This window comes from Grampus griseus (assembly GCF_964374135.1).
Source record: "Grampus griseus genome assembly, chromosome: 2".
Lineage (NCBI taxonomy): Eukaryota > Metazoa > Chordata > Mammalia > Artiodactyla > Delphinidae > Grampus > Grampus griseus.
This window is the reverse complement of record NC_139018.1, coordinates 138,630,471-138,651,540: the sequence shown is the minus strand read 5'-3', so window position 1 is coordinate 138,651,540 and position 21,070 is coordinate 138,630,471. Positions and strand designations below refer to the sequence as shown.

Genomic DNA, 21,070 nt, shown 5'->3' with positions numbered 1-21,070 from the left:
AATTCTGAGAGCCCTATTACAGAGGACTTGGAAAATATAGAAAAAAAAAGAAAAGAACAGAAAAGAAAACCCCACCATCCTAAATAATCATGGTTACATTATTTTCTTTCTGTCTTGTTTCCTTTGGCATTTAAAAATAACTAGCTGGGATTATACCTTGCATGTATTTTTGGGCTAATTTCCCAGGCAGAGAACATGAGCACAGAGGGTACTGGGTCCCAGTGGGCAGGTTTACAGCCTACTCTCACTTAAAGGAGAATCCTGGAGGGGGGGTGGGGAGTTCGATATAGCAGTGGTGACATGTAAGACGATTTTAAATGGATATATACACACACACACACACATACACGTATTGGGTTGGCCAAAAGTTTGTTTGGGTTTTTCGGTAAGAGGCTATGGAAAAACCCGAATGAACTTTTTGGCCAACCCTATATATATATATATATATATATATATATATATATATATATATATATATATATACCACATATCAGAAAATAGACACTTACAGATATGATATAACGTTTCTCTTTGAAATACATCTACATTTCTTTTCAAAAGGAGGTCAATTTGAAGAAAAAGATACAGAGTTAATAGCAGTAGAGATGGTTCCCCGGTAAGGCTCAAATCAGCGAGGTGGTGGGGAACTGAAGAAATATTGGAAAACATTTCTATGGGGCCACTGGAGTCCCCTCCCATGGATAACTCCCGTTAGTGGCTGCCCGAGTCCTGTGCCAAGCCACACACTCATGCCAAAGAGGCCTTGGTTATTCTTGTCCTTGTGAAGGTCAAGGAAAGGGCCTCAAGCAGGTATGGCTGCTGGGTGAGGTCTTGGGGTTAGAATCCCACCTGCTCCACTGATGCACCTTTACCTTCTGGTTTTGCATTTCCAGCACCCAGAGGAGCACTTGGTGTGGCCAAATTGCTTGGGAACTGTGCACTGAATGACTGGATAAATTAGTGGGAAGCTTTGATATAGTCCTTTCTTCAAATGCATGTACCCCTGGGCGAGCTGACTCTAAAAGGTGCACACAGGTTACTGTGCATTGCTCTAATTCAGCCTTACCCAAAGTGGGCCATGTTAAAAATGCTCCGTGAAGGGGCTTCCCTGGTGGCACAGTGATTAAGAATCTACCTGCCAATGTAGGGGACACGGGTTCGAGCCCTGGTCCGGGCAGATCCCACACACTGCATAGTAACTAAGCCTGTGCACCACAACTACTGAGCCTGCGCTCTAGAGCCCACGAGCCACAATTACTGAAGCCTGTGCACCTAGAGCCCGTGCTCTGCAACAAGAGAAGCCACTGCAATGAGAAGCCCTGAGAAGACCACACACTGCAACAAAGAGCAGCCCCCATTCGCCACAACTAGAGAAAGGCCACGTGCAGCAACGAAGACCCAACGCAGCCTAAATAAATAAATAAATTAATTAATTAATTAAAAAAAATGAAAACGCTCCATGATAAAAAAAGACCCTCTGGTCAGATTCATTTGGCACACACTGAATACATTGCCCCCCTCTGCCTTACAGTGCATATTAGCATATCCAAGGCTCTGAGAAGGTCTGCAGTGGGGGAAATCTGTATCTTCCTGTAAGCCAGGATTTCCCAAACCTTATGGCTAGAAAACACTTTTTCCAATAGGGTTTGGGGGTCTTCCGATTTCATCCCATCAAATCCCATCTGATTTAATCATACCAGATGTTGCTCAGCAAGTTCTGACTGGGGACGCCTGGCCCAGAAGAGGGACACGGAAGGAGAAGTGGGGCAAGGAGACAGGTCACAGTCAGACTGCCCACAGCCACCCCCTCCCAGGCCCTTTCCCCTCTACTGGAGCTCCCCCTGCAAGAGAGTTTTTAAGAGGTTAGAGAGTAAGGGTGTAAATGCAGGAGCACAGAGTGAGAGCCCTCTGATTGACACAGTGCTGGGCATTTGGGGGTGTGTAGCTGGAAGACAGTGCGGAGAGAGAGAGAGACAGAGAGAGAGAAAGAGAGAGACAGAGAGAGAGGGAAAGAGGTGTGTTTTATGAACAAAGCTGCCCTTTCTCTCCCTTGGGGTTTGTCCTAGAGGCCCGCTGAGGTGGCCGAAGTTGCCCACAGCGGCACATTTAGCTAGTGTAAGGGCTGGGGAAACAGAGCACAAGTCCCAGGGGGAGACCACCCTGCCCTCCCCCCACCGGGGCACACCCTAGGCTGCCAGGCGTGTGACGCATCGGGACGTGGCCCGGAGCCCGAGCCACACAGACCTGGCAGTGGGGAAGTGCCCGCTGGCGTGTAGGCGGGCTCCCATTCCGTCTGGTTTTCTGGCTCAGTGGTGAACTCTGGGATTGCAGTCGTCTCCTCCCCAACAGGGACAGCAGCCGCGCTGGGCCCCACTTCAGTAGTGATCCAGGCTTCCACCTCAGGGCGCTCTGTGGGTGTCCTACCCTCCTCTTCTCCTGGAGAGGGCGCCGCTGGGATGCCTAAAGGGCACGTGGGTGGTGAGGGTTCCTTCTTACCAGTGACCCAATCCAGGCTGGCCCTTCTTGAGGGCAACTAGGGGATCCTGAGGTGGGCCAGGCCAGTGCACAAACCTTACTGGTCCTTGGCCTCCCACCACCCCACCCAGTCCAGTAGGATGGCTCTTGTCCTCAATTAATAAGAGCCGTTTGCATCAGCTATATCGATATGCACACACCATCGGCACTTTATTTCAGAGTGGTCTGGGGCACCTCTTCTACAGAATCTATTATACCTGCCAGGCGTTGTTTAAAGGTGTTATGCATATAAAATCATTTTATCTCACAATGGCCATGTGAAACAGATACTATTATCTCATTTACAGATAGGGAAACTAAGGCACAGAGGTAAGTGACTTGTCCAGTGTCAGTGGCTTCTAAGTGATAGATCTAGTCTTTGGACCCAAGTATCTGGTGCCAGACTCTCTGCTCTCAAGTACTGCAATGATGCTGCTTTTCTTGGGGACAGAAATTATATTCCAAGTGTGTCTGGATCAAAATCAGGAGAGTGCTATTTAAAATGCATGAAGCCATCCTGGCACTGATGGCTGAAGGCAGGATTCATTGACTGGGGGTAATTGTTCTGGTTTAGTGGGCTCGATTGGGAAGGAAGCCAAACTTCTTGGCAGTTATATGGGAGGCTGAGTTTACAGAGGATTGGGCATGGATGGTGGAGATGCATGGGAGGAATTTACTGGGAGGCTAACTGGCTTGGCTTCTAATTCCCAGAGCAGGGAGAAGGGTACTGGGGCAAGATCCTCACCAAATCCTCTGGGAGGGGACTGGCTTTCTTAGGCTGGCAGAGTGGGACTGAACTTTCTTTGAATTAGGTTTTAATAGGGGACCTGAAAGTCTGGGAAACTTTGGGGTTCTCAGGGTTTTTTAAAAATTAACTTTATTTTGAAATAATTACAGATTCATGGGCAGTTACAACTATACTGAGTTTTGATGTATAATATGTAAAATATGGCACAAGCCATTACCACAATCTACATTCTAGGCAGTGCATCTAGACCCATGGACCTTGTGAGAACTCATCCAATCAGAACCCAGCAAGGCCTTGGCCATGCCCTGGCCATGCCCACTGAGTTGTTTGATGACGTCACTCTCAGAACACTGGTAACATGGCATCGAGTACCCAGCATGGGTCAATTTAAAATGTGAATTTTTGGTGCTTGGTGAAGAATAATAATTTGACTAAACTCATCACAGAAATATTTAGAAGGTGAAAATTTGACAAAGGTGTACAAATTAAAACAGTATATGAATATATATGTGTGTGTGTTATTTACTTATAATAATAAAGGTAACATTTATTGAGCACTTACTATGTCCTAGGCACTATGCCAAGCATACTGTGTGCACTACCCTTGTTAATCCTTCCAGCAACCCTTTGAGGTAGAAACTATTGTATCACTATTTTATAGAGGAAGCAGAGGAACAGAGAGGTTAAGTGACTTGCACAAGGTCACATAGCTACTAAGCAGCAGAGCCATGATTAAAATTCGGGTCTGCCTGATCTTAGAGCCCAAGTTCTTACTCATTTCTCTCTATGTGTCTCTGGGAGCATTTTAGAAGGATGTGCTCGCCTTGGGGTCAAAGTCTAGGGTCGTGCTAGCTCCAGAGCTGCCCCTGCCCAGAAAAACTGCCTTTTTCCTCTTTGCTGTGATGGATGGACGGAGGTCAGGGGTGATGAGCCGGGGGAGTCACCACCCCAGACAGAAGGGGTGCCGGAGGAGAGGTGAAGGCACATACCTCGGAAGCAGAAGGCGTGGTGCCGGGACAGCGGGTCCAGGAGGCCTGTCTGGTTGGGGTAGAGATAGACGGTTCTCACACCTGGCTTGTCCCCACCGCAGGCAGGCCTTGGGGTGACGATGGGGTAGCGGAGGCTGCCGTCAGATAGCCAGCCAGCGTAGCACTTGTCCAGGCCCTGGCTCCAGGCAGCATAGAGCTGGCCCGTGGTGGCCAGTGTGGCATTTTGGGTTTCACAGAACTCCTGTGCTTCCTGGAAGGTGAACTGCTCCGGGCGTGTGGCGAAGAACACCTCCCCTGGGGGCAGAGGCAGATGGCAGGTGTGACCCTCCACCCTCATGGCCAGAGCAGCCTCTGCTCACCCAGGGTCAGGGCAGCTAAAGTAAGATGAGTTGGTTTCTCACCATGGGAAGAACCTTCCCGCCTTTCTGGATTCTCCAGTCACACTTAGACACCCCCTCCTCTGGCTAAGAGAAGAACTCCCTTGGGCACCCCGTGCTCCCCCTAACCACAGCACTTAGTCACTGAGCACTGAATGCTGTGGACCTGCCAACCCACCCGCCCCACTGTCATCCCCACCCTGTGAGCTCATCGAGGGCAGGAGGTGGGGCCTGTAGCCGCTGTTGGGGGTTGGGGTCCCAATACCCAGAACAATACCCGGGTCTCTGTCTGATTTTGGGGAAGGAAGTTCACATTTACTGAAAACCTGCTTATACCAGGCACTTTTCATACACGTCTTATTTAATACTCAAAAAAGTCTCTGACATAAGCATAAATCAACCACATTTTATAGATGAGGAAACTGAGGCCTAGGAGGTTAAGTAACTTGTCCAGTTCCCAAAACAAGTGAGTGGCAATGTTGAGATCTTTCCTGAATACGAGCATTTCCAAAATTGGGTTCACTGGAACGGTAATTTGGTGATTTTAATTGAAATGAAAAGAAATGAAATAAGACCAAACAAAGGGTCTGTGTTTTTTGTTTTTTTGTGGTACACGGGCCTCTCACTGTTGTGGCCCCTCCCATCGCGGAGCACAGGCTCCGGACGCGCAGGCTCAGTGGCCATGGCTCACAGGCCCAGCCGTTGCGCAGCATGTGGGATCCTCCTGGACCGGGGCACGAACCCGTGTCCCCTGCATCGGCAAGTGGACTCTCAACCACTGTGCCACCAGGGGAGCCCCAACGGTCTGTGTTTAACTAAGCTTGGGCGATGCTTGGTTAAGCAGAGTTAAAGAGATATTTTTTACTGCAGGACTTGTCAGAGCCTTTGATTTGTTCATAGGCATTGGGATTCTCCATGAGGCAGAAGGTGTATGTAATACTTTTTGGTATAAGTAAATTAATTCATTTATCCTTAGAACTTATTGCTTTTTCAAGAAACCAACACTCCCCCGCAATGCTGGGGAATCCACATGAACCATCTGGGAGGGAGAGGAGGGGCCTGACCTGAGAGACCGGCTGGGAAGCCCTTCTTTCTTAAACAGGATCCTTCCCCTGCTCCCTGCCCAGGTGGGAATGGGATTAGGTGGATGGTAATTCCCTCTTCTCTGTGTCACCCCATCAGCCCCCTGCCTGTCTAGAGATCAAAATGTGAGAACGTGGTCTGTACCATCGAGTCTGTCCACGTAGCAGTAGACATCGTAGGTTTCTGATGGTGGTCGCACGCCATAGGTCCGGACCCCCGGGCTGCTGTCCTTGTCACCCACACATGGGGTCCGTGGGCTCACAATGGGGTATCTGCAGAGGAGGATGGGAAGGGCGGATGAAGGCCTGTTCCGGGGCCTGGGGATGCAGGGCCTCAGAGTGTGGATGGCAGGTCACCTGGGGACTTGGGCAGGGTGTGTCTTCTGCTGTCCAGTGGGATTCAAACCGGGAAGGAACTTCTCAGTCAGCACATTCCCTGTGTGGCTGGGGGAAGGGTCTGGGGGCCGCTGGGGGATTCCTGGCTTCAGAAGAAAGCCCACGGCATGGAAGGGCCAAGCTGGGGAAGACTGCGGGGCTTGACAAGGAGCTCTCTCTATGTCTCTTGAGGTGAAATGGCCAAGGAGTTAATGTCACCTGAGGCCCATCCCCACTGTCTCAGAATATGCCTTGATTCTGAGGGAGAAGTTAAGGGATTAGCCAGAAACCACTAATTAATGGGCATGCAGTGTGGTGGGTGCCCGCTCTGGCTCCCCAAGCCTGACCTCTCATGGTTGGGTTTGGGTTAAGAGGGGAACCCAGCTAGTCTGTCACCTGACGGTCTGGTCCTGCAGCCAGCCAGCGTCACACTGCTCGTAGCCTGCTTCATAGGCGGCCTGGAGCTGTTCGGGCGAGGCGATGACGGCCCCGGTGCGCAGGCAGGCCTGCTGGGCCTCCTCAAAGGTCAGCGAGTAGCGGGAGGAGCCCGGGCGGTAGTGGAACACAACTCCTGGGTGGGGAGGAGAGGGAGAGAAGGAGAAACAGGTCAGGCTCAAGGCATGGACCAGGTGCCACAATGCCAGTGACCATGGTGCCTGGTTCTCAAGGCTCTGCAGGTATGGAGGGAGCCCTGGCTCCTTGAGGAATGACCTCCCTTCATCCCCTCCTTCCTTTCCTACTCCCGATCTGATTCCTAGTCAAGCTAGTCCTCTCTGCTTGTTCAAACCACTCCTGAAAGCCACCTCCTTGAGAGAGCCTTCTAGGACTCTTCTGCCGTAAGTCTTCCCAGCCCTCCTTTCTGGACTCCCTACTCCTAGGCTGCTCATTTTTCCTATTACTCTTGAAAACAAATGCATTTTCTCTTATTGTGGAAAGAATAAACAATCATTACAGAGCATTTGGAAAATATAGAGAAGGATAAGGAAGAAATCAAACAACCACTGCATTTCTTCCACTTGGCCCAGGGTCCAGGGTTCAGGGGATGGGTGGTCCTCCTGAAAGTGGCCGCAAGAGTTTGTGTGGGTGCACCGGGTGTATTTCTGGTGAGTGAGCTCATAGCTTTTGCCAGATTCCCAAAGGGTCTGGGCTCCACACAGCTTATCCTGGAGCCCCTACTTACTCTGCCTCCCCCATTGCATTCAGCTGGACACACATTTGCTTTTGACACTCCCCTGGGTGACTGGCCAGTTTATGTCACAGCTGTGGATCCCCAATCTGAGTCTGCCCCTGTTCTTGTCCTGTTCTGGGTTAGCTGTTCATGTGTCCATTGGCACCTTCCCATGTGGTGGCCACGTGGAGACAGTGAGGGTCTCTCCAGCCCTGGGCCAACCCTGGGACTCAGCTACGGTTGGTGTTACTCCAAAACTTCTAAACAATTCTTCCTTCTCAACATACTGTATTAATCTGGGCAATTCAGGCTGAAATCTCACTTGGTGGTATCGTGGGTGTGATGGTGGATGGCAGTGTCCATTTGCCCCTCCTCCAGGAGGGGACACCACCAAGGTCCTTAAGGAGGCCACCCCACTACGTCCTTCCTGATCACGGACTTGAGTCTGGGGACCAGCTGGGCTTTATGTGATGTGACATTCCAATAATCCAGACACTTATTAAGCACCTGAAACACCATCATCCCAGAACTGGGGTGGCAAACGTTTTCTGGAAAGGGCCAGACAGAACACATTTTAGGCTTCGTGGGCTAAATGGTTTCTGCACAACTATTTAATCCTACCATGATAGCCCTAAATGGCCACAGACAACATGTTACCAAATGGGTGTGGTTTTTTTTCCAATCAAACTTTATTTGTAGACATTAAAGTTTGAATTTTATATAATTTTCATTATATGTCACAAAATATTCTTCTTCTTTTGACTTTCCCCCTCAAGTATTTAAAAAGTTTCTTAACTCTTAGTTCATGGGCCATATAAAAACAGAGGATGGGCTGGATTTGGTCCACGGGCCAGTTTGCTGACCCCTGTCCTGGAGGGTCAGTGCTGTGAGAGGCCCAGGGGTCACCCAGTGCAGCCGACCTCAAGCGGTTCTATTCTATGGAAGTGCCTGATGGGGCTAGGAGGGCCCCTGGGAAAAAGAGCCCCCATTCTCCATCACACTTCACCTCTACCTGTTGATATATACCACCTATGACTTCATTGGAAGGAAATGCTTTGTGGCAAAAGAGCCATAGACACACAAAAGAGCGTGGGTATCACTGGTCTGGCCCATCCCCCTTGTTTCACAAATGAGGAGAGTCAAGTCTGAGAGGAGGGAGGCTTGTCCCACGTCCCAGGTTAAGCTAAAGGTATAGAAGACCCCCAGGCCAAGCTCTTTCCACCTACCCTCGATGCAGCCCCCCTGAGGGCCGGGCACTTACCCCCTGGCAGTCGTGGCTGCCCAGGGACCTCGGTTGCACCTGGGGCTGCGGTCACCTGCACAACGAGGTCCTCGCTGGTGAAGGCCGTCGGAGCGCCCAGGCCAGGTGTGGACTCCTCGGGAAAGGCCCAGGGCCGGGTAGCCTCTCCAGTCCTGTTCTCGGCCTCAGAGAAGGCGGTGGCCCCTACTTCGGGGGCAAAAGTGAAGGGCTCCTTGGGCTCCAGGGCGGTAGGGGTGATGTCAAAGACGGGTTTCACTGTGAGGATCACGCTGCCTCGGGCTTCACCCTCGGTGATGTTTCGTGGCAAAGGCAGCTCCACATCAGGCCAGGTCACCGTCTGGATGGTGATGTCCTCCTCACCACCCACCCCGAAGAAATCTTCTGGGATGTCCACAAAGTCTTCACCTGGGGCCGGGGGTTAAAGACAGGCATTAGTGCTCAGCCTGGGGCTGGCTTGGGGGAGGTGAGCCACTGATTGCCTCCTCCTCTGCTAAGGAAGGAAAGCACCTACTGTGTGCCTGGTACCTGGCTAGGCCCATTGCAGTGGTCCTCAGCGATTTGAGTATTATAGGGGTGCCCACGATTTCCAGACTGTAAGAGAATGCAGTCACCAGAGCACAAGACTGACCAATCAGCTCACTGCTTGTAAAGCCATCTTGTTCCAACATCCCTTCCTGATTAATGCCAGCCAGTTGTCTCCTTACCTATCTTGTGAGTACCTGTTGACCATCTGATGTTATAACTAGCCAACCGGACAATGTAAATCCGCTACAAAGAGAAATGGAAAAATCTTCCCAAGGATGCAGGAGCTCATGAAGTTGATGAAGGTGCCATGAGAGAACTGCCTGCCTCAGTCATGAACAAACGGGGGTCTGGCAGAAACAAGCCATTTAGTAATTAACAAAGAGAGCAACCATGAGGAGGCTAGAACTTCAAACAGAGTGGTAGGAATATTGAAAGGTTAAGAGAAGTTTTGCGGGAAATTCTAATTATTTTTGCACAAGTAACCCTCTTCATGTAAGATCAGGCTGTGGAAGTTAAACATGAAATGAGCTATGTTGTTGTGCTAGCACCAGTTTTGTCATTAAATTTACTCAACTCCAAATTATTCATTGTTTTTTTTCCCCTCCAATAATTAGCACTTAATTGTAAGTATAACCTAGACTGTGTAAAATATAAGATAAAAACATTTTTTAAAGTTTTAGTTTAGTTTTAGTTTTAAGGCTGGGTACGCTGCAGCCTTCAGTGCTTCTACCTTAGCTCCCCTAGGAACCCGTGAAAATAGGGGGTGCTAAGACAAGGGGTTCAGGTACCCAGTGGTCCTTTGGAGGGGGTAGAAACCAGCCCCCCACTCTAAGATCTCATCCTCTGGGCCCGAATTTCGGTGGCACGATCCCCTTTCCGGCCTCCAGCCCAAGCCCACCTGTGTAGCAGATGGCGTCGTAGCGGGATGAGGGGTCGGGGTATCCCGTCTGGTTGGCGTGCAGGTAGACAGTCCTCACGCCCAAGAGGTTGCCCCCGCAGTTGGGCCGGGCCTTGGAGATGGGGTAGCGCACACTGCGGTCGGCCAGCCAGCCGGCGCTGCACATGTCCATGCCACTCTGCCAGGCCAGGTAGAGCTGGCCCGTGGTGGCCAGCCGGGCGCCCAGCCGCCGGCACTCATTGGCTGCCTCCTGGAAGGTGAACTTCTCCGGGGATGTTGCATAAAAGACCTCGCCTGCGAAAGATACATCCGGCAGGGTGAGGCGCTCCCTCCCACGCCTGCCCCATGTCCCCAGGGAGATCCATGTGGTTCCTTGGGGTTTGGCTTCTAACTTCTCAAAGCCCTGGTCCCACATGTCTGTATTTCAGATCCTGCCCTCCACTTCCTATGGGCTTTTGGGTGGGGTGATGTCAGTTTCCTAAAACAGGGACCAATAAAGAAGCTGCCAAAAAGACAAAGAAGTGAGGAAAGTGCAGAGCAAATGTGAGGCCCGGGAGGAAACTCCTGCCGGAAAGCATCTTCGCCCACACTTTTCTATGGAACTTCCTATCACCAGGGCATCTCTCCTATGAGTCAAGCATTGCCCACTGGAACAATCCTTTTTTTAAACTGATTTTTTAAAAAATGTTTATTTATTCGGCTGCGTCAGGTCTTAGTTGGGGCACATGGGATCTTTGTTGAGGCATGTGGGATCTAGTTCCCTGACCGGGGATCGAACCCACAGCTCCTGCATTGGCGTGCAGAGTCTTAACCACTGGGCCACCAGGGAAGTTGCTGGAGCACTCCTTTTTACAATTCCACATTCTGATGGGAAAAGCAGGCATCAGACTTTGACCCTAATAGCAGTGTTTCCCAAATTGGGGTCTCTAGGCCCCAAAGTGTCCATAAGGTCAATGATGGGGGACTGTGGGCTCTTTTTACTGTTTTTGAAAACCTAACAAGGTCGTGCTACAGGGAGGGATAGGGTGGTGGGCATCGCTCCCGGGGGTTGTTCTGTCTGTCCCTGTTCAGTGGCAGCTCTGGTTGGCCCTAATCAGTGTCTTTAATTAGCCCAAAGTGGGAACACAAATATTCGTTACTTAATCTACCAGCTTGGGCCCTGGGGTGAGAATGAGGAAAGGGGTCACGGTGGTGAGGAAGCTGGGGACGTTCCCTGCCTCACAGTGGGCCAGGTTGTCAGCCCTTCTCCTTCCTGGGCGCAGCCGTGATCTCCGGGTAGGGGTGGAGATGCAGAGTTTGCAATGTCAAAATGTGTGAATGAGTGCTGATGGGGGAAGGGGTGTCATCCACTTGCCTGGGTAACTTGCTCAGCTCTGACTGTGACCAAACTTAACTCCCCTTACAAACCAGAGAAAGACTATAGGTTTCTTCTCGCTGCCCCTGGTGCTCTCCAGAACTAGCCCATTGGGGTGGCCTGGATAGGGCTGGGGGCTGGCAGCACAAAAGCTGAGAGGGTGGCTGGGAGGCCAGCTCTCCTGGGAATGACATTTCTGATAGGCTCTCCCTGGAGTGGCCTGGGTGGGAGGGGGTCCTTTGTGAGGGTGACAAGGCTGAGCTGGGCTTTAATTGTGCAGTGGAGCTTGGGACAGCGATGGGCTGGTCAAGCAGCGGGGGTCCTGGCTGGGAGGAACAGTCACAGGTGAGAGACCAGCTATAAATATTCTTGGGCCTAGTGATGGCCCAGTTTGCAGGTACCTCGGGCCACTGAGGCCCTCCCCCAACGTGGAGAGTGAGGGGGCCAGACCCTTCCTTCCTTAAGTCTTCCCTCCCCGACCCACGCTGGGCATGATGAGGCTGGGGGCCAGGGAGGGGGGAGGGGCAGGGGCGGGGAGGAAGGGGGTGTTGAGGGTGTGATGTCCTGGATCAATGCCCTGCCCAGGAGGAGGCCCCTGTGATCCTGAGGGTCAGCAGGATGAAGGGACTGGGGAGCCGGCTCTTGGGAGGTCGGGGGGGGGTGGCCTCACCCTCCATCTCCTCTGCGAAGCAGTACACGTCATAGGTTTCATTGGTGTCACGGATGCCGTAGGTTCTTACACCGGGAAACTCATCCTTGTCCCCATAGCAGGCTTCCCTTGGAGTGTGGATGGGGTACCTACCAGGAACCCAAAGTAGGGATGTGACAGTCAGGGGATGGAGGGGGCCAGTGGCACGTGCCCTTGTATCCTCCTCCCTTGTGGGAGGAAACGGTGACTTACTGATGTGTTTGCTGAGATCTGCCTAGATCTGTGGGCTACTTGTTTCTACAGCTTTTTCCCCAGCTTTATTAAGATATGTTTTCACCGTTACTGGTGATTAAAGGCGGACCCCTTTACTGAATATTTATTGGTACCAAACATGTTCTATCAGGAGCTTGCAAATCTTTTCTGTAAAAGGGCACATAGTAAATATTTTAGGTCTTACAGGCCATAGGGTCTTCATTGTGACCTTGCCATTGTAGTGTGAATGAAGCAACCACAGACAAAATAACAGGAGTGGCTGTGTCCCCATAAAACTTTGTTTACAGAAACAAGGGGTGGGTTGGATTTGGCCCATGAGCCGTAGTGTGCTGACCCTTGCTCTGTAACATTTGAGTCTCTCATCAACCAAATGAGGTGCTATTACAACTCTATTTTAAACTGGAAGAAACTGGGGCCCAGAGATGTTAAGCAATTTGTTCCAGGTCACACAGCTTCCAAGTGTCAGAGTTGGGATTTGAGCCCAGCTCTTTCTGAGGCTGAGGTGTGGGCTCTTGCACTATGCTAGGCTGTTGTCTTATTTTGCTTTAAAAAAAAATGGCTAATGGGTTTTGTGTCCTAAGATCTTTTGCCTACCCCAAGATTACAAAGGGATTTCCCTTTGTTTTCTTCTTGTGGCTTTGTGGCTCTGGCTTTTGCATTTAGAGCTCTGATCCATCCCCAAAGAAGTGTCTCATCTTGCTTTTACAGACTTGATCACACAATTGCAGTCCCTTGAAGGCAGGGCTCTGACTGTCCTGCTGCACAACCTATTCCTCAGCAGCTGTGCTCAGGGAAAAATGCATCAAGAGGCTTAATTTACATATGGCTTGCCTTATTAAAGACAAACTGAATGTAAAATGGTTTACAAAAATGTATAAACAACAAAGTTTTAAAAAGATATAAGTGAAGAAATCATGGCAAAGGGAAAAATGAGTAGGAAAAATAATCATGTGTAATTTGCATGGAGAAAATGCTTGTGTAGCGCAAAGTTGCTAGTGGCCACTCACTCCACCGCAGGACAGAAGACCAAGGATTTGGGACAGGTTATCGGGGCCTGACCTAGAACTGGTCAAGGCATCCCTTCAGCCCCAGCTGAGGTTGGGCTCTGTGTCTGGCCGGCACCAGCTCAGTACTGTTCAACGTTCCAGCCCATCACCCACCCTACTCCTATGGTAGCCTGGGGCTCACCTGACAGTCTGGTCTGCCAGCCAGCCGGCGTCGCACTGGTGGAAGCCGTCCTCATAGGCGGCCTGCAGCTGCTCGGGCGTGGCGATGATGGCGCTGTTCTGCAGGCAGGCTCGCTGCGCCCTGTCGAAGTCCAGGGTGTAGCGTGTGGAGATGGCTCTGTAATGGAACACGATGCCTGCAAGACACGAGACGGCAAGAGAGCAGGTCAGGCACAGCCTCCCGTCACCCAGGCCCTTGCAGAATTAGGGCAGGAGTCAAGGGGATGTAGAGACATCTGGTCGGGCCCCTAGCTGATGGGTGGCTCCTGTCTCCACATTTGCATGTGGTCCTTCTGCCTTTCCTGAAACACCTCCGGTAATGGAGAGCTCACTACCTCACAAGGCATCTTTTTGGAAACCTGTGATAATTCTGATAATCAGAAAGTTCTTTGACTTGAACTAAAATCTGCCTCCTTATAATTTTTTCTTGTCATTCCAGGTCCCTATATTTGCTTTGCAGAAAGAGACACTTAGAGCTCCATGCACCCTCAGCCCAGGGGCATCCTAGTGGGAATCCTGTTTAAGGCACAGGCAGGAGTGGACCGTCTTTGGCAGAGTCACCCAGCAGAAAAAAATCTGGTGCCGACTGAAGTCCTAGAGCCAACCAAGGACAACCACATTCCTTGGTCCATCGAGAGCAAGGGAACCAGGGTGTCCTCATCCCTTTCTTTGGCTTCTGGAACTGGAGATGGGGGAGGGAAAAGACACCTGGGTAGAGAGTCAGGAGACTACTCTGGCTCACTTCCAGGGAAACTTCATTCAGGCAAGTCACTTAACCTCAGTTTGCTTGTCTGTAAAATGGGGATGATCACAAGGCAACCGAATCACAGGATTGATGGGAAGAATAGACTGTCATTTTCATGCGACTGTGGCCCTGAAGAATTTAATTCATTTAAATTCCAGAGAGAGTGATGTTACCAGCTCTGTGTTAGAAGTTAAGTAACTTGACTGAGGTGCAAACCGTCAGGGGGAGGAGCCGGGATTTGAAAGCCAGACAGCCTGGCCCGAGAGAGGATGCCATTCTGGTTCTTCCTGCAGGTGAAGCAGGGCCCCTGTGGGAGGAGGCTCTCACCTTTCACCACGACCTCCACGGTGGCCTTGCTGTCCTCGATGCCATGCATCACCTCGCAGCGATAGATCCCAGAGTCATTGGAGCGCAGGTTCTGGATTTCCAGGGTGGCGTCGCTGGGGATGGCCAGGTAGTTGGGCAGCGTGACCCTGTCTCGGTAGGCACTGTTAACCCGCACCTGCCCTTCAGTCGCCACCAGCAGCACCAGCTCCTTCTCCTTGGAAATGCAGCTCCACTTGATTCTTGGGGCGAGGGGGGCGGTGGAGGGGGCGGTGGTCACGGGGTGCATGGGGTCGATGAAGTAGCAGGGGATGGTGAGGGAGCTCCCCAGGAGGACCCGCAGCGGGGACGGTTCAGGGATGCTGACACTCAGCGAGTTGTCAGGGTCTGTGCGGGAGACACGGGGGTGGGAGACAGACCTGTTAGTGCCCAGAGAGGACCACCCAGCCTCCCTGTCAGTGTTTCTGGAAATGACAAAGTCCCACGAGTGTGCTGGTGTCTATCCTGCGCCATATGGAATTCCCTTTCCAGAGCAGCTTTCTCAAGACCTCTGGTCTCTGTGCCTCAAGACAGGAACTATGGAGCCAGAAAGGGCTGCAGAGGAGGGCAGGGGAAGCTTCAGAGGGGAGACCACTTCTCTGTTTCTGAAACTGGGGTACCCAAAGTGATGCCAAGCCATAGGATAAACAGAACCCATCTTCCTGGAGTGACAGCTTGACTCAAAAATTGGCAAAAAATTATCTGGAGATAGAAAAAATTATTATAGGGAGGAAAAAATATCCATACAACTTTTTAAGCTAAGATATAAAAATATCAAATACTTAAGGAGTATAGCGAGGCCTGCTATAAGGAGGTCTGCCTCAGGCTCCATCCTGACCTTGCAGAAGGATGAATCATTCTCTTCTGCTGTTGGGGGATCGGGAGACTAGCTGGAGAAGCACCAGAGAGGATCAGACATTTAAGTCTGCAAAGGGTCAGACTGGGGTGGAGTGGGATATGATTAGACTCCACAAAAACACATGGAGAGCATTGATAGGGAAGATGCAGCGTGTTGCCAAATCCTGTTAGAAGTCAAAGATCTTCCTGGAATTGGCAAGAAGTTGCCTTTGAAAAAATAGCACCTTTCATGGAGATTCATACACTTATTGAATCTTTTTTTTCCAGGAATCTAGAGGTTGAAAATAAAAATGTTTCAGGTATTTGTGGGTGGCAGATACATAACAAAGCAGGGAAAGGGGAGCCAGGAATGTTTGGGGTGAACTCTAACCTTTTGATGTCCTGGCCGGTCACCACCAGGCCCTTCACAGAAACCTCCCTCTGATACTCAACCCTAGCACGTGACACAGTGTGGTTTTAGTGGTGGTGGTTGTCTGGGGACAGCTGGAAGTGACAGCAGCGCCTGGCTCTACAGTTTTGAAAGCTCTCAACCAACCCTCGTGAACTGGGTGGGCTGTGTGGGCAAACCACCCCAGGTTATAGCCAGGGGTCCCAGAGCAAGAGTACAGATGGAGACCCATGGACCATATGTCTAAATATTTAAAAGCTATAAATCAAGCCAACAGATTGTTAAGTAAAACATGTTCTATCTTCTTATTTGACAGTGATACTTTTCAAAATGAAAAGCCGGATTCAAATTTAGAATTCTTGGATTCCTTAGAGTTTTGCATTGAGATGTGTTGGCTAAGCTGGAGGAGGGGAAATCAGGGCTCCTTCTCTTCCCACCACAGCTCTGCATTTTGAGGGGTCTGTGTGTACCCCAGTCCTCACATCCCAGCCCTGTCTACACTCAAACAGCCACCCCTTCACCTCTCAGACTGGAGGCGTGGTTCCTCCATGGGAGGATGGACCCAGAGGAACGAACCATGCAGCCCTGGAAGTGACTTGGGTCCAGCTGGACAGGGAATTCTGGGCGTTCTGGGTACCCAGAGGGAGCACAGATCTGAGCGGACACATCTCACTGGCCCTACAGATTCCTCATTCTTTAGGGAGCTTTGGGGCTGGAGGAGGATAAGAGGGGCCTCTAGGGTGATGGCCCAGAGTAAGCACCAGGACTGGCAGGACTAGGTTCGGGTCCCCCATCCCCAGGGTCCAGTCCTCAGTGCCTGCTGGAGAGATGAGACATGAGTGGGAATGTCCTCACCTGAAACTTCTACTGAGATGGCTGCTGCGATGACTCTCAGAGTCAGAAACACGAAGAGTAAAGTGGTCATAGTTCACCTGGAAGAGAGGAGTTATTCGGAGGTTCAGATACAGTGAGGTTGAGGGTCATGTGTCACATGACGAGTGTGATAAAGTTCTGGCCTGTGGATCTGAAATTGCATAGGGATAAGGAGGCTATACTGTATAAGCACAGGGAACTCTGCTCAGTACTCTGTAATGACCTATATGGGAAAAGAATCTAAAAAAAGAGTGGATATATGTATACGTATAACTGATTCACTTTGCTGTACAGCAGAAACTAACACAACATTGTAAATCAACTATACTCCAATAAAAATGAAAAAAAAGAAAAAAAGGTAAGGAAGCTGCCTGTGACTCGAGAGATATCTTCTGCAAGAATCCCCTCCTCACAAAACCTTCACGGATTTCTCAGTTTAATTACCGGTGTGAGGCTGGAAACCTCCTCCTACATTTTCTAGGGAACCTCTCATCTTCTGACCAACAAAGGCTCATCCTAAAGGATCCCTGCAATGGTTGATTTTATGTCAACTTGACTGGGCTCCAATATTTGGTCAAACGTTATTCTGGGTGGGTTTATGAGGGTGTTTTGGGATGAGATTAACATTTTTTTTAAAAGACTTTTCGTTTTTTTTGATGTGAACCATTTTTTAGTCTTTACTGAATTTGTTACAATATTGCTTCTGCTTTTTATGTTTTGGTTTTTTGGCTGTGAGGCATGTGGGATCTTAGCTCCCCAACCGGGGATCGAACCCACACCCCCTGCATTGGAAGGCGAAGTCTTAACCACTGGACTGCGAGGGAAGTCTCAAGGATGAGATTAACTTTTAAATTGGCAGACTGAGTAGAGCAGATTGCCCAGCTAATGGGGGTGAGCCTCGCCCAATCAGTTGAAGGCCTGAGTCAAACAAAACGGCTGAACCTCCCCCGAATAAGAGATAATTTCTCCTGCCTGATGACCTTCAAACTGCCTTCAGACTCAAACTGAAACATTGGTTCTTCCTGGGTCTCAAGGCTTCAGACTCAGGCTGGAACAACACCCTAGCTCTCCTGGGTCTCTAGCTTGCCAAAAACCTCAGTAATCATGTGAGCCAATTCCTTAGAATAAATCTCTTTCTATGTGTATACACACATCCAAATGGTTCTATCTCTCTGGAGAACCCTGACTAACACAATTCCCCAGGCCCAGAAAAGTGACATGAGTTACCCAACCACCCTGATGAAATCTGGACCTGCCACCGATTTCAAATTCAGGAATCTTGTGCGTTTTAGGATGGAGGATGCTCCAAGATTTGGGGCACAATTCAGGGGCCTGGTTCAAGTCAGGGGAAAGATGCTCACCCAGAGAGCTCTGTGGGATGGACAGGTTAATAATTTAGGAGAGAAATGAGAGCCCAGGATCCCTGGAGCCCTCTTGCTGGCCCAAACAATGATTTCATGTGAATTAGAGAAACAAACTTCCCTTATTGCCATCTGCTGGAAAACGGTCATGCTAAGTATACTAATCTTTGAAGGGCAACCCCTGCATTACTGGGATCCTGACTCCAAGTGGGCGAGTGCAGTTAGACCCCAAGAAAACCCATCTGAAGTTCCAAGAGATCAAAGCTGGTTCTCAGCTTTGGCTGCACGTTGAGATCACCTGGGCTTCAGCCTGGTCCTCAGGCATTTTAAAATCTCCCCAGAAGGTTCTAACGTGCAGCCAGGATGTGGGCAGTCACACTGCTGACACCTGTGACTCGCACCCCATGACACGTGCCCGAGGATGTTTACTGAGCTGTTCTGTTGGATGGACCTGCATTGGCACGTTCCCTACCCTCCTCTCAGTCTGTGAGCGTTTAGTCTTGGTTTAATGAGAGTTTGCATGCTCCGCCGGAAGGAGGGAGGAAGCCTGGAACTAAAGACAAGAAGGGAGCTTTCAGAGGCTAAGAGTAATGCCCAACTGAGGCTGCGGCCAGTGTCCCTGACCTTGACTCTGTCAGCATCTGATGGCCCAGCAGGCGTCGCTATTGGCTCAGTCACCATCATCTGGGGCCGGATGGATGTGAGGATGAGGGCCTCCCGTGGTCCCCATCTCTGGAATCTGTGTGGGAGGGGTGGGCAGGGCCCAGGACTCTAGGGACCCTCTTGGGTGACCCCAGTCTGTCATTTGAGTGATCTTTCCACTGCTATTCTTCATTCATTCCACATACATTGGGCACCTGAGGGATGAAGGGCCGTCTGTACGGGTGCTGCTGGGGCCCCAGAGATGGAGCCATGAGGCACAAAATGAGTGGGAAGTCTGGGAAATCCCAAAGGCTTAAGAAGCAGCTCCTTGCTTCTCCTCAGGGATGTTTCTCCTTAGAGGCTGTCTTCAAAAAGAAAAATCTCTGGGGCTCCAGGTTCTGGCTCTCTCAGGTCCAGTGTGATCCGTCATGGCCAAGAAATATTCCCCCGGAGGCTAAAATGGTCAGGTGTCTCCTCCACTGTGAGGAGGGGGCTAGACTTGCGGGCCCCCCTCTTCCCAGAGCCTCAGGGAAACCGTGTCCAGACACAAGGCCGCCTGTTCTTCTTCCCTCAGGAACACCCTTCACGGAGAAGTTCTGTGTATGTTTTCGGAGTTGTGCTTCTTTTCTCACTCTCTGAACAAGTCTGACATTGTCCAGGAGGCAATGGTTCTCTGTGGGGCTTGGGTCCACTCTGTTTTTCTCCCTGGCCTCGGCCAGGAATGAAAAGGGCAGGGAGTGGGCATGGGGGAGGCGGAGTGTGGGCAGAGAAACTAATTTTATTTCTTCTTCTTTTTTTTTAAGACAAACTTTGGGATAGAAATATCGCAATAAATATGCTCTTGTGTTTGCGTGTGTTTTCTCAGCTGTAAAGAAAATAGGGAGAAATTCCATTCTGTCTGGGTTCCAAGTGTCTCCAGGACTCACTGAGCCTTTATGTGATGAGATGGACTTTGCCAGTCCTTCAACAGGGAGGCCTTTCTCCATGGGAGGCAGAGTTAGTTGTGGCGAGGGGATTGGGTAGCTGGGACTGAGGAAGGGGTAAGGGGGCATCTGAAATGGAGGGAAAGAGGAGCCTGGAAAGTGGGAAGTGGATCCTGGGTGAAGGCAGGGGTGTGTGAATGGAGCTTCTGTGGGAGCCATGTGTGTGAGCTTGGGTTCATCATCAAGGAATCGGCTTTTTTAGGAGAGAATTATTAGGAGGCTTGATGGGAGAAAATAAGCTTGCTAGTGCTTTGAACCTGAGCTGAGGCTGCGTGTGTGCATGTGTGTGTGTGTGTGCATGTGTGTGTGTGTGTGTGTGTGTGTGTGTGTGTGAGAGAGAGAGAGAGAGAGAGAGAGACCCATAGCTGAACACAGGAAAATCCACCTCCTCTTCAGCTAGACTCTGTCCCATGGTTACCAACCCTGCTGGGCCTTTGACCTTTATTCCATCAGATTATGGGATTGAATGGGCAGCTTGCCTGCTTGCCCTGAATTCCTATTCCAGCAACGTGCAGTGGAGACCCCCAGACCTGGGTCCCAGTCCTGGCTCGGCCACCTCCTGCTCTAATAACACAGGACCCACCTCCACCGCTGTTTCAGAGACCGAGTAGGATAAGGTGCCAGGCAGGCCCTGCTTCTGGAGGGCAGGGGCTGTGTCTCTGGCTTGGTACCCAGCCCAGGGTCTGGCACTCAGCAGGCATCCACCAGCGCCACTCTCTTCCCACCTCCCTGGCGTCAGGCCCGGGTGAGCCCCTCAGAACGTGGGGACTGGAGAGCGTTTAGCGGTTACAGGGTGGCTTCTTGCCCTGGGATGAGGGTTGGACTAGATGACTTTCTATAAAGAATAAAACTGCGTTTGCTTCAAAAACAACATCACCACCCTACCAAACTTTGGAAAATAAGAAACTAGAGAAAATAAATCACCATAATCCTCGATCCTAATCCAACCATTATTCGTGTTTTGATAGTTTTCCTTCTGGTCTTTTTCCTTAGGCATCTACTTGCTTTTCATGGAGTTGTAATCTTTTTGCATCCTATTTGCTTCTTCCACATAGCACGATGGACCAAATGACTGCTTTTGGTTCCTTCAGAACTGATGGCTTTGGGGTTTTACAATCATGACCTCACTGCCGGAAATCCTTTCTATGTGGCCGGGACAGGTGGTCTTCAGCCTCTAATCGAACAGGAAGTGCTCATTCCTTCACGAGGTGACCCACCCATGGCTGGACAGCTCCAATTGTGCTCAATATATTTCAAGACGGAGTCAAGGTGACCCACCCCTATTACAATTTCCACCCATGAGTTCTCCCCTCAGGGACCACACTAAACAAGCCCACTCCTCTTTTATGGGACTCATGCCAGATCTTCAGGGGTCTAATCTGCTCTCCCATCTGCTGTTCTCCTATGGAGACATTCCT

The 21,070-nt window shown here is 50.5% G+C and overlaps 1 protein-coding gene across 1 annotated transcript in view; it reads right to left on the bottom strand.

Moving 5' to 3' along the window:
* The window catches only part of ACAN (aggrecan), a gene marked incomplete at its 5' end in the record, with an annotated part of 35,274 nt that extends 18,556 nt beyond the window's left edge, over positions 1-16,718 (bottom strand). Inside the window, 10 exons of the mRNA XM_082649307.1 lie at positions 2,245-2,460; positions 4,252-4,545; positions 5,856-5,983; positions 6,482-6,656; positions 8,515-8,919; positions 9,938-10,231; positions 11,962-12,089; positions 13,402-13,576; positions 14,512-14,895; positions 16,649-16,718. Coding sequence (XP_082505433.1) covers positions 2,245-2,460; positions 4,252-4,545; positions 5,856-5,983; positions 6,482-6,656; positions 8,515-8,919; positions 9,938-10,231; positions 11,962-12,089; positions 13,402-13,576; positions 14,512-14,895; positions 16,649-16,718 — 2,269 coding nt within the window. The remainder of the gene's footprint in view (positions 1-2,244; positions 2,461-4,251; positions 4,546-5,855; positions 5,984-6,481; positions 6,657-8,514; positions 8,920-9,937; positions 10,232-11,961; positions 12,090-13,401; positions 13,577-14,511; positions 14,896-16,648) is intronic.
* Positions 16,719-21,070: the final 4,352 nt, after the last annotated feature.